The 13074-nt window shown below is 43.3% G+C and overlaps 3 protein-coding genes across 3 annotated transcripts; 1 reads left to right on the forward strand and 2 right to left on the reverse strand.

Moving 5' to 3' along the window:
- Positions 1-387: 387 nt before the first annotated feature.
- K444DRAFT_651154 (uncharacterized protein) lies at positions 388-2607 on the reverse strand. Its single transcript, XM_024885685.1, has 2 exons — positions 1627-2607; positions 388-1579 (listed from the first exon to the last, which is right to left on the reverse strand). Exons 1-2 carry the CDS (start codon positions 2422-2424, stop codon positions 815-817), a joined length of 1563 nt encoding a protein of 520 aa, XP_024740429.1. The 5' UTR covers positions 2425-2607; the 3' UTR covers positions 388-814.
- Positions 2608-4437: 1830 nt separating this feature from the next.
- Positions 4438-6469, forward strand: K444DRAFT_641341 (glycosyltransferase family 31 protein; the record flags this gene model as incomplete). The annotated part of the gene is made up of 2 exons (XM_024884614.1): positions 4438-5487; positions 6440-6469. The coding sequence occupies 2 exons, from the start codon at positions 4438-4440 to the stop codon at positions 6467-6469; spliced, it is 1080 nt and encodes a 359-aa protein (XP_024740430.1).
- An 892-nt stretch (positions 6470-7361) lies between these two features.
- Positions 7362-8836, reverse strand: K444DRAFT_715317 (uncharacterized protein; the record flags this gene model as incomplete). Its single annotated transcript, XM_024888350.1, has 2 exons — positions 7362-8431; positions 8500-8836. 2 exons carry the CDS (start codon positions 8834-8836, stop codon positions 7362-7364), a joined length of 1407 nt encoding a protein of 468 aa, XP_024740431.1.
- Positions 8837-13074: the final 4238 nt, after the last annotated feature.

Here is a 13074-nt window from a genome sequence, read left to right on the forward strand (position 1 = left end):
ACGTCGCTACGAATAATAAGACGTAGGCGTGGGGATGGAGTTGATGGAAACTCTGAGAGACTAGATGAATTGGTTCAGAGCTTGGGCGCTGCTGCCGCCTTTTGTGGGATTGAGATGTAGAGATGGAGTAAATGCCCAAATTAAGACACCAGGCAGTTTTCAGGGAGTAACAAAAACAATACAGATAGACTAGTGAGCAATGCGATACTCTTCTCCAACCAGACTCGTGATCCTATATATCCTCTTCGAATTCTGAAACCCGCTAAACCTAGGCAATGCGAGCGTTTGGTTCTAGTAAACCGACATTGGCCGCAAAAAGGAAGACTTCTTTCCCCCACCATCACAAACCTCTTGATTTTACATGTCTTAAGAAGCTCACCCGGAGTAGGAAAGAGTTTTGATTCACCGAATTTACGAGCTCTTTTCTTGTTCTACGAGGCAATACATCTTGACTCAAAGGACTAGGTACTTTGTCAATGCACTGGCTTCTATCTCAAGAAGCCAACCACAACCACAGTTTCGCAATTTCACACATCTACTTGGCCTCCATTCCGAGAAGTTACCAGTCCAAGAGCAATGTAGATCTGCAAAGAACTGCTTCACTCGAAGCACGACAAAGCACCTAAAGCCCCAGCAACAAAGCACAGAAGAGAACAAAAGAGAACCGAACCGACTTGCAAATCTTTGTGCTCGATTTTCGGCACACCCATCTAAAAAACCTCTCACCGCCCACTGTATCTCGAGGGGGAAACCCCGCACCCTTGATTGAACGCTAAACGCCACGCAATGCAGTTCTACATCTCAATCGTGATCATTATTTCGTCTTCGCTTCCCCATTCTTCCTCTTCCCCACGAAATCAAGCACCCTCCTCCGCCCAAAATCCCGCGCTTTCCTCCATTTGCAATATAACGTAACTACATCCTTTAGCACGACGAACAGACAGCCTCCCACCAGACTCCGCCCCCACTTCTCCGTTAGGAGTCCTCTGCCCCCTACCCTCACCCCAACACCGCGTCCGACCCATTTCGCTGGCAATGAGATCTTGAGCACTTCACCCATGGCTGCTGCCACCGCCGGGAAGAACAGAGCGCCCATTATGGTGTCTGCAGACAAGGTGGCGGACACGTCTTGTCGGAATTCGAGGCCGTTGGGCCAGTTTTGCCCTTGGGCATTATTATTACCGTTACCATTACCATTGCCAGCAGCCCCGTCTCCATCTTCAGCCGGGGCATTCTCCCCAGCTTGTGGCTGTGCCTGAGCAGGTTGTCCTTGATTCTGCCCTTCATTTACTTCGTGACGATTAAGGGCCTCCGGATCTTCATGTTCCACCTCCCGAATAATCTCTAGCTCAAAGATAGCATGTTCTTCCTCTTCCGCCTCCTGCGCTGCAGCGATCTGCTCAGCTGTTTCGCCTTCCCTTGGTGTTCGCTGTACGGCGCGGTCCCATTTCTTTTCTAGGTCGCCGACGGTATATTTATAGAGCTCTACGTAGAAGGAGCGGAGGTAAGGGAGGGTTGCGAATGCGAGGCCTGGGGTGGGTGGCCAGGCGATTTCGCGATTGGCTGAGTCGAAGAAATACTGTTTCAGTTAGTAGAGGGTTATGGATGAAGAGTCAGTGAGCTTACAATGGGAACCAGCATCGTGAATCCGAGATGACCGTAACTCGTTCGCCATAGAACCAGGGAGGGGCCGATCAGTGGTAAGCCAAGGTAATACGGAATATTGGCCGGGGAGCGAATCCGTGGGAAGAATGGGAACAGCTGTCCAAATGCGGTCAGTGGATAGTCAGCCGCAATTTGCAGCCACCTCCTCACCACATGTGAATTATGAATTGAGTCGAAGGTCTGCGGAGCAAGCAGGGCATCTGCAGCTTCTGTGCCAAACACCAACGCCATTGCATTCGCCCCATAGCTCAGAAACCCCGAATAAAAACATCCAGCTATACCGCACAACGCGGTCGGTAATATCAGAGTCCTCGCTACCTTATGGACCCCGTCCGCCAAAGTCACCAGTGCATCTCGAGGCCGCTGGATCTTCAGCGGTGTTTGGCATTGTGGACATTTGATCTCGTGGTTATGTGCAATTTGCCCGGGTGGAGGTGCTTCTTTGTCGGCGATCCATTCGAGGAGGCAGGATTCGTGGGCTGTGAGGGAGCAGGGACATGGACTTCGCCAGACGTTGTTTTCTGGATCGTCTGTCTCGTCGCCCATGCACACCCAGCATCTTCGTATCTCTGGCGCGGGTGTTTGTGGTTGTGGTGTGGGGGAAGTTGCAGATTCGGCTTGGGGGGCGTTGATGGCCACGACGCCTGAGTCTTTTGGGGAAGGGGATTGTCGATTGCTCGAGGTCGAAGCTTGAGGTGGTGTTGGTTGTTCGGACGGAGAGGAGCGCCTACGTGAGGCTTGTGATGGGGCTGAGGCCATCGTGAGTAGATTCAGGAGCAATGCTTGAGATGGATGTTATTGCATTGTAGGTGTGCAGCTTCAATTGTCGCACGGCTGTGTTGACGCAGAGGCGTCGTCGATGATGATGTTTGAGTCTAGTCAGGCTGCGTAAGGTTTGGGGAGGCGAGCCGAGGCGATCGTCAAGCCACTAACCAAATCCGGGGTTCTTCCTTTATTTCACTCCGGTCTCTCTTCAAGTTTAGAATAAATATTTATATCCTTTTTATCAATTGACACTAAGATAAGCGAGTATTTCCACAGGCTTACGGAGTAACAAGTTGTGGAGTCAAAGGAGCTCACATGAGTGAGCCGGCGCTCTCGGCTGAGTTACACGAAGTCTGACTGTGTCAGCCCTTGCATTTAAGCCACGCCGTTTCTCGTGCCCAAATCATTTGTCAATTTCAACGTCACCCACGAACTTCTCCTCCTCCCATCCATCGAGAGTGAACCATTTCTCCACACCCCCAGATTTCACGTTAGTTCCAGGGCCGGGGCCGCAGGAACCACGTTCTATCAGCCTTCCAGAATGCTGCCAGGTCAGGGCTGGCGGGACCCACGCGGACGGGATGGAAGTCGGTTCCGCAAAGGACTGAGCGCCGTGAGTCTTGCTTCCACTTTCTGTGTCTCTTTCTCAGACATAATTTCCGGACAGACCTTCCTTTTATGTATCTGCTATCGCCGGCAACGCTGCACCTCGAAAATCTTGAGGAGTGCTTGTGTAGGACTCTGTGCTAACCTACGACGGTTCCGGTATAGTGCCACCAAAGTCCATACAGAAATTGTTGGACACAGGGGCACTGGAAAATGGATCCCTAATGCAATGCTTCAAGGAAATGAAGTGCAATCTACCGTATCCCTGAGAAGATAACCCGCTGCCCACAACAGGGACAAAAAAGATGAGCTTGATGGAGGACCAGCACAAGCTATCTGTTCCCCTCAGTTCTAATGTTCTGGGGCGCCTCGTTCGAGGAGATAGAAGGCAACCAACCGCAGGTGTTGGCCGCCCCAGAACACTACATGAATAAGTAACCATCCCGGCGGAATTCCGTGCCTCGTGCAGCTAGGGGTCGAACCGAGCAAGCAGACATCGATGAACAGAGGACTCTCTTCTCTTCAGAGAGAATTCTTCCAGATATAGCCACTACTCGCTCCTGCTGCATGCTTGTCTCTCTTTGCTTTTTGCTTGTCCCGAGGGTGGCTGCTTCGCCAATCTCACTGGGTGTTTTTCGCGTCATTCCCGGCCATCGTTTCCGTGCTCTATCTCCTCTCTGGCCAGGACAACATTGAGGAGATGAAGTTATCGTGGAATGTTCAGCAGGTTAGTGGCCCCGCGCCTGTCAATAGTGGGGGGAGTGGGCCGTCCAAGATGTTGCCGCTCTTAGCCTCAGCCACCAGAAATTAGTTGCTTGTATGTGAAGAAGTCGTCGCCGTCTTGCAAAAACTGGGCTAACGGGTGAATCTAGGACTTCACCTCATGAACGACGAGTCTCGTACTCGTTCTTCCCACTTCAACCCTCGACTGCATCTGCGCGCGACCACCCCGCGACTTCATGTAGTCTGGCCATGCCCCCACGACGACAACTTCTCCTTATCGCCTTCCTCACCGTCCTCACCTTGATCGTGCTCGTTGCGCGCACCGGCTCTCGCGATGGACAGAGGGGAGGTTGGCTACGGAAAGGAGGCCCAGAGGAAGATCCTACTCCAAAGCCTACACCGTGCGTCGAACATCTGGGTTGGCTGGACCAATACCAGTTCAACTATCCTATCCAATATGTCTCCCGCAAGATCATAACTTCGACTTCCCCCACCCATGATCGACCCTCCCTCTCAATCCAAGAATACCCTCTGTTTGACGAATCTACAGCGATCGATCTGGCGGAATCTGCGACGGTCAAAATCGAGAAGTGCCTTCCCCCGCTCGAACTGGATGTTCCCCACGGAAGACTACGACCAGCGGACGCATCGAACCTGGTCTTCGGCCTACAAACTACAATGTCTCGGTTGAAGGATACAGTCAAACATTTGGCCCGTTGGTTGCCGCATACCGGGGCGCGTTTATACGCCATAGTGATAGAAAACGAAGAGACCCCCGCCGACGACCGCGAGATGGAGAAGGTTCAAAAGAAATTCAAAGAAGCCGGCATGAACGTACACCTGATACACCCCGTCCGCGAAGACCATACCTTCGCACAGCGCTACTTCTCTCTCGTCTCCGTCATGTACAGGATGCGCAACGCCAAAACGCAATGGGTCATCACCATTGACGACGACACTTTCTTCCCCAGCATTCACGAACTCCTTGCCTTACTCTCCAAATACGACGCCTCAAAGCCGTACTACCTAGGCGCACTGAGTGAAGACTGGTGGGCAGTGAACCGTTATGGCTTAATGGGCTTCGGCGGCGCAGGCATCATGATATCTTTGCCGCTCGCGCAAACCATCGCAAACCACACCGAGGACTGCGAAGAGCACCTGCGGACCTCAGCAGGCGATATCTCGGTCATGGATTGCATATACGCGCATTCCCTCACAAAACTCACCCATATCCCTTCCCTCCATCAAGTCGACATGCACGGCGACCTATCCGGCTTCTACGAATCTGGAAGAGAATTACTTTCCCTACACCATTGGAAGGAATCCGTGGGGTATAGACTGGAACTGGATAAGATGCATCTCGTTGCTGATGTATGCGAGACCTGTTTCCTGCAACGATGGCAATTCCCCAATGATCTGGTCTTGACGAACGGGTTCTCGATCGTGCATTACCCGCAAGGCCACATAAGCGGCACCAAACCCGGCGTCTTGGGAGGAGCGATTGAGAAAGTGGATCTCAATGAGGTGGAGAGGACTTGGGGGGATGATATTAACGTCCTTCATAGCCTGGCGCCGACGAGAGCGAAGATGGAGGCGGAAAGTAAGACCAGTTATCGGTTATTGGATTCCCAGCTCGTGGATGCCGGCGATGGGGTCAAGGATACGGTGCGGCAGGTTTATTTTCGAAAGGGGGAGAAGGGGGTGAATGAGGGGAGGGACACGGTTATGGTGTTGGATTGGAAGGCTGGTCCGAATGCTGGGCCGGACGACGTCGGCGTTGTTATTACGGAGGAGACGAAGACGAAGAACGAGCAAGCGAAGAAAAGGCCCCACGGTAATGAGAGATTCGAAGGAAAGCGATGATAGATGAGGAATGAGCGATGAGGGGACTGGTAATTATGTTGTACAATGACTGCATACTGGCGTTTGGGGCTTATTAACGCATCGTTTAGCGTGGCTTGGCTGGTTCGGTTTGGTCTTTGGAAAGCATCGAGACAACCTGGACGAGAAACCCTTTCTTTCTTGTAAATATTCGACCGAAGGGGGAGGAAAGGGAGAAGTGTATTTACGAGACAAGCCCGAGCCTATCACGGCGTGTAATTAGAATCAACGAATTTCCCGCGCCCTCTTTTCAAGATCGCGTGGGGGATACAAGTGCTTGGATGGATCTCCAACCCGGGCGTGATACTGTATCGTGACAAGAGGGAAATATTGACGCGTGTTGCTTCCCTCTCCGGCTCCATATGTACAAGACGGAACGAAAGAACGGAATTCAACCTTGTCTTTGTTGCAGATCTCAAGAATCCGGCATTCCGCTCCTGTGTGTTGTTCCGTCAAGCTAATTAATGAGCTGTTTTAATGCCGCACTCGTACAACGAAACGGCTACATCCTCAGCCGCCTCCTTTCCCCGTCGGACAGCACCCGCAGCCAGCTCACTCCCACCTCCCACCTTACTCGGTATGCAACAAACTAAGTATCAACCAGTTCCGCAGCGCGGAATCCACTTGCCCCACAAAACAGCCCACCGTTATCAAGAATTCCGTTCCAAGCCCGCCTTGGGATTCCGCGTTCCGTCCTGCATTCTTGCCGCTATGGCGTTGCTTCTGGGAATATCAGGTGACTTTCGCTCCGTCCCGCGATTCTCGCCCCTTAAAACCCTGGAAAATGGGGTGGGAACAGCCGAGAACGCAACACGTGAAAAGGGGGTGATTCGAGAACCCACTCCCGCGCAAAACAGCAGTTTTTTTTGGGACCGGAAGAGGAGAGGAAGGGGAGGGAAGCGAAATGTTTATCCGGTACGGATATCTTCGGCCTTTTTGCGATCTGCAACAGAGTTTTGGGTTCCGCTATTCCGTGGTGGATGGGGTGGTGGCGGGTATATATTTTAGAGGTTTGGTGGCATGTTTAGGGGGCACGTGGTCGTAATGAGATAGGGGCGAGCTATTGGGAATCCGGAGGGTGAGGAGGGGATGTGGCAGGGGAAGTGAGTCAAGAATTGGGGTGTTGGGGTGCTTTTATGGGGTTGGGTGGGTGAGGAGGAGGTGCGGGTTTGGGAACCATAGGATAGGGTTTGGGAAGGAGGAGTGTTGGTCAATGCATAACTCTGCTTCGCGATTTCGATATTCTGCTGCTCATATCTATAGCTAAGGAGTAATTGCGGCTTGGGGTTATGGGTGTATTGAGGAGCTGATTATTATTATTATTTACTTTCTTTTATAATTATATTTCTATTTATAAGTTAATTCTTATATAATGAATTAAGTATTAATTAAAGTAATAACTTAGTTGCTTTTATTAGAATACTTATAATATTACTCTTATAGTTTTATATAAAATATAAGAAAGGCTTATATATAAGATATATTATTATATTTAAAAAATTAATATAAATATATAATATTTTTATAATTTATAAAATCCTTTAAATATAATTATATATAGCTTTATTCTCGTAATTAAATAAAAGAAATATATAAGTAATTTAAAGTACATTCGAGCAAAAAGAAATAGGCCCTTGAATTACGCAATATTTATATATAAAAGCGTTTTGAATAGTAGAATATATATAAACATAATTAAATAAATACTTAGAAGTCATTAACTAGCAACAAATTTTAGCCCCGTCCTCTGTAGACCGCTGATCTATTAAACCCACAGACTTTCCAGTTCGTGCATTCAATGTCAAATCTTTAGCATCCACAAATTCTACTTGTAAAGGACAAATTAACTTCAGATCAACGTGCTGTTGAAACATTGGCCTTTGGTCCTTGAGCTTGGCAACAACTGCCTTAGTTGCTTCCACTAGATCTGGTGGACGGTATCCAATACGGATAGTCAATGAGTCCAACGAGTCTACACGATTTAAGACGAGCTGGATTCCGGCAATGGATGCGCCCGGGAGAGCCTGATCAATGATCTCGCGGACATGAGAAACGTCTAAGGAGACAGGGCCGATGCGTGCTGACTCGCTATGACGCCCTAGGACTCTAAATAGTCCCTCAGATTGATCTACCCATTCCGCACGATCCCCGCATGGATATCGAATTACTGGCTGAAGCCGGCGGCTGAGATTCGTCACAAGGAGGCGGCCGGGAACCATTGGCTTCGTGGTAGGGACTGTGTCGGCGCTGTCTGGACATATTTCAAGTTCGACAAACGGACGATTCACTCGATGCAAACGCCAGTCAGTGTCGGATGCTGAATATCCCATAACCCCCGAGTCCATGCTACCGTATACTAATGAGCGTATACGTGCTAATGGAAAGGCAGCCTGCACCACCGTTCTTTGATCGTGAAAAAAAGCTTCTCCAGCAAACATGAATGTGCGGATTTGGTCCATGGTCTCCTTTTGTTCTAGTAGATGTTGTGCGAGTTGCACCACCTTCGTGACAGTGCCGAAAATTACAGTTGCATCGAGTTCCTTCATGTACTGGATCGTGGCGGACGGATCACAGGATCCACCAATGGGAATATGGACTGATGGGACAGAAAGATCTTGAATTGACAGAACATGCAATAAGAAGCTGCCATAAAGGTCTCCGGCATAGAAGAGGTTTGCGATGCGATCCGCCGAAAGTAGACCAGCTTCAATGATTGCTCGACCCAGTTGGCTGCTGATGCTTTGTAGCTCGCCTTGGGAAATGAAAGTTATTTTGGGATGGCCGACGGTTCCTGCACATTGAAAGGCAATTTATCAGTGACCCTGCTACATGTGGGTTTTTGGGAGCTGTTTTTCTGACCTCCTGTCTTCCAAACTATGCCACCTGAGAGTGGCATAGTAAGGACCTGAGAATTTTTGCACTCGTTTGCCTTCCAATATGAATCGAGATCAATAATTGGGTAGTCTTGCAGAGATGAAACATTCATCGGAATGTTCGAGTAAAGTGAGCCGTAATAAGGTGAATATTTTCGAGCGAAATCAATTAGGCCGCGGATATCAGGTCTCGATTGAAGGGATATCAACGCGGTAGATAATGCGACGTCATCGTGGTCATCGTCAAACGTAACGTATTTCTGAGCCGTATCTAGAAGAGTAGAGGTAACAGGCTTCACAGGTCTGTACATCGCTGCATACATGTTTGAAACGAGTTCGCAGGTACGATTGAGATATTTAAATTCGACGGGCGGCGGTAGGACAGAAGTAATATCCGAGAAAGAGAGACGAAATTTACTGCACAATAGTCGTTAAGATGTGAGAGCTCAATATTCGGTTTGGGCGCTGCTAAGCTAGCACGAAGGAGATACAAGACAACTACGGGATGGATGGCATAGAAAAAAACAGGGACTGGCATTCCCTCTCAGAATGCCACACTGCTTCATGGCAGACATCTGGACTATAGCTTCAAGGGGCATCCCCACAATCAATCAACCCGCTCCGGGAAGTTCATATGACAATCAAGATAACATGAACCTCCGGATTCTCCAGGACAGAGTAAGAGTCATGAACGGCCTAAGAAACCTTATATAGGAAGAAGCTCAACACTTATTGGCTTTGATTCTACCACATGCACGAGGAAGCCGTACGATTGGGAGGATTATATGCAATTGGCAAAAATCGCGCGCAAAGTCTAACCAGGAATACACTGCACTTGCGCGTCAAGCAGTACAACTCAATTGCCTCTCTACTGAAGAAGCCGCTAGGTGCGCGGGGAATGGACTGAGTCCGTACTTATAAATCAGGAACCCAAATATAAAATGAGGCTCACGATCCCTACACGGGCAAATTGTAAGACAATATTCCTCCTTCGCCAAATCGATCGAGTCTTCAGCGGTTCTTTCCGCTGCATCAAAGCTTAGTGCTCGGACAGTCCCTCCAAGGCACTGACCTTGTATAGGCAACTGCTCCAGTCCCCACGCAGGCTGAAACAAGAGTTGGGATTTAAGCAGAACTAAAGCCGGAAAAATAAAGCTTGGATAAACTTTTCTTTCGCAAGATGAAACGGCCTGTCGGCCAGATAGCAGCCACGGCGGTGGTGATTGCCACCCAATTCAAGTGTGAGAAATCTTCCTAATCGAAAAAAAGGAAGAAACTCTACTATATATCCGTACATTTAAATAAACTTATTTAAAACTTTATTATAAAGTATAAAACTAGTAAGCATTAATGCCGCAGAATAAGGGGGTATTAATTAGAAATAGTAAAAGGGTAACTGGCAGAGGAGTAGTACTAAGGAAGGGATACAGAACATATAGGTGGGGACTGTCTTGATTGATTAGAGTAAGGATTGAAGACCCCTATTCTACTGAGTATATCTAGGCGTCTGGCACATGCATGCTAGAGCTCGGTAAACACGAGCTATAGGGAATGTAAATCGGTTATTATTCCCTGTCGCCTGTGGTGTCATTACTCAAGTTGGGTCAGGAGGTCAGATGGCGATGGCGATTTTATCATCGTCGGTATGAAAAAGGAAGGATTGAGCTGGAGCTTGTTTGATAAACACGCCCTCGCAAGAATGGGCGATTTTTCCCCTGTTCATTTGTTTAATGAACACGCCCTCGTGAGATGGGATAATTCGTTTCTCTTCATTTGTTTAATAACTACGCCTATGTGAGCCGTTCAATTCGTTGGTGTGCACGTCTTTATGAAAGTGGATTTATTTCTCCTCGTAATTTAATAATCACGCCCTCGACTAATTCAGAAGACAACAGCTTATAGCAGCTTATAGAGTATATACAAACTCCGGATTCTCCTTATCCGTCAAATCCAGAAATTCCTGCTTATCCAACTTGGTATATCCAGGCTCTAACCCAATCCCCTCATTCCTCTTATTTATTCTTTTATAATACCAAGAAATAAACCCCAATTCCAATACACATATTTCCTAGCAAACCAGAATCGTAGTTTCAGTAAGAATATACCTCGGTTTATCCTTTGATTTAAAAGGTTGGGATAATAATAATATTACTAGCGGAGTATATAATTAGATACAGGGCTCTAATAGTGGTTTTCTTGGTATATCCGGCGACGTTGCTAGAAATTAGAGAGAGAAGGGGTATAAAACCAGTGAGTAAGGCTTGGGTTAGAGAGTAGCTAGTTAGAGAGCCGGAGTTATTAGATAAAGAAATGCAAATCATTAGGAGAATATTAATTATAATAAGAATTATATCGGATATTTTTATTAGAAAGCAGTTATAATAGTAATTGCCTAGAAAGCTCTAGATAATAAGAGCTATAACCTTAATTACTTTACCTGAAGTATTATAAAGAAGAGACTATTTAGTAATATAGCTAAAGGAAATAATTAGTTAAAAGAAGAAATTCGAGATTTTATTTAGTAAGTATTAGTATAACTTAAAAGAAGTTTTAAAAGAAAAGCAAGTATTAATAATTAGAAATAGCTATAATAAAAGCAAAAAATATAAATAATTATATAATTAGATTTAGTTAATTATTTAATATAAATATTTCTCGAAGATTTATATAAAGTTATTAAAGTTAAATTAAATTAAATATATATTTATATTTTTTAATTTTTATATATATATTATTATAATATAAATAATATATAACTAATTATATTAATAAAATTACTAATTATTACTAAATAATATAATATTTTTAAGTAATAAGTAATTTTATAAAGTTATTAATTATTATTTTAATTATAAGTTTTTTTTAATTATTTATTAATATAACTAATATTATTAAATATTTAAGCTTAATTATAAGCTTTAATAAGTCTTTTATAAGCAAGCTAATAATTTAAAAATTATTATAAAAAGTAATAAATATTTAATTAATATTAAAATTAATATTATAAAAGAATTATAATTATTATATAATTTAAAAGTAAAAATAAGCTAAGGCTAAGAAATTAGTTTTTATAATAAAGTTTATAATTACAGATTATAATTACAAATTATAATTAGCTTTATTAATTAAAGATATTATTAATGAAAATAAAACCGTTTTCTTTAATACTTTATTTAATAGTTTTATTATTTGTAAAAGTAATATTACTTATTATATTAAATATAAACTTAAATTTAATATTACTTTTATATTCGAGTATATAAAATTAAGTATTTTTAGAATAATCGAGGTATTTATAAGTAATAGCTAAATATTTAATACTAGAGTTCTTAAGATTTTAAGTAAATAATTTAATATAAAAAGAAATATTTAATTAAATAATAATTATAAAGTAAGTAAATAAACTAGTAACTTAAAAGTAATTCTAAATCTTATTATAACTAGTATTTTAATATATAGTTTATATAATGAAATTAATATAAAAGTTATAGATATTATTTATAAAGAAATATAAGAAATTTAATACTAGATTTAGATTTAGATTCTTATATTTTCTAATAATTAAATTATATTATAAAAGCAGAAATTTTAGCTAATAATAAAAAGCTTTAACTAGCTTAAAATAAAAATTAATTAATTAAAAACTAATTAAATATTATATATATTACAAAACGCGTTAATAGTATTAAATTATTTAATATTAAGATTAATACAAATAATAATAATTATTAGTACTCGAAAAACATATATAACTAATATTATAATATAAGTATTTCTAAATTAGAATACTTATAAATAATTACAAATTACAAGCTATAACTTGTATTTAGTAAGGTACTTATCTTTATTTATTTTATAAGTATAAACTTTGAGTAATTTCTTAGTAATTAAGTTTTTATAATAGCTAGATAAGAGAGGAGAGGGTATTTACTACTGCGTATTTATAGCTAACTAATAATGAAAGCATTTCTAATAGTAATATAGAAAAAGTAATAATATATAATAAGTAATAAAATAATAGTATCTAAAAGAATTTATAAAGCTTTCTTATTTACTTACAGATGTCTGCAGAAAACAAAGCTTAATAAACGGCTTATATAATATACCCTAATATACTAGCTCTTATAAAGTGCATATTGGCTATTATAGTAAATAATAGCAGTATTACTAATATAATCTCAGACGAAAACTGACCTCACGAAAGTTCATTTCTGTCTTTTGACCTGAGCAGTAACTGCTCTAACCTGAGCCGAGCTAGAAGCTATTAGCGCAATGTTAAGTTAGCCAAAGCATATTTAAGAAGGGTACTCTTTGGCTCCTCAAGCATCCGTTATAGTTTCTATATTGTCTAAATATAAAATATTATACTCATTATTACTAGACGAAGTTTGAGGATATATTTATATTTTCCAGGCATGTAATAAAGCCTTTATAGCGCACTTTCAAATTTGTGACAGTTCTCGTCACGTCACGTGCTCCGCACCTAATTGGGACTAGCGCGGCTCGCTAAGCTACGCGCGCACACTTTGTACTTAAGCTCGGTTCTCTCCTTGAACCTCTT

The sequence above is a fragment of the Hyaloscypha bicolor genome (assembly GCF_002865645.1).
Source record: "Hyaloscypha bicolor E unplaced genomic scaffold K444scaffold_50, whole genome shotgun sequence".
NCBI classification, from domain to species: Eukaryota; Fungi; Ascomycota; class Leotiomycetes; order Helotiales; family Hyaloscyphaceae; genus Hyaloscypha; species Hyaloscypha bicolor.

Bases quoted from the DNA above. Each gene is read 5' to 3' on its own strand.
- K444DRAFT_651154 (XM_024885685.1), bottom strand. From the start codon at position 2,424: ATGGCCTCAGCCCCATCACAAGCCTCACGTAGGCGCTCCTCTCCGTCC. The intron at 1,580-1,626 runs GTAAGCTCACTG...TAACTGAAACAG, and splicing joins TCACGATGCTGGTTCCCATT to TATTTCTTCGACTCAGCCAA.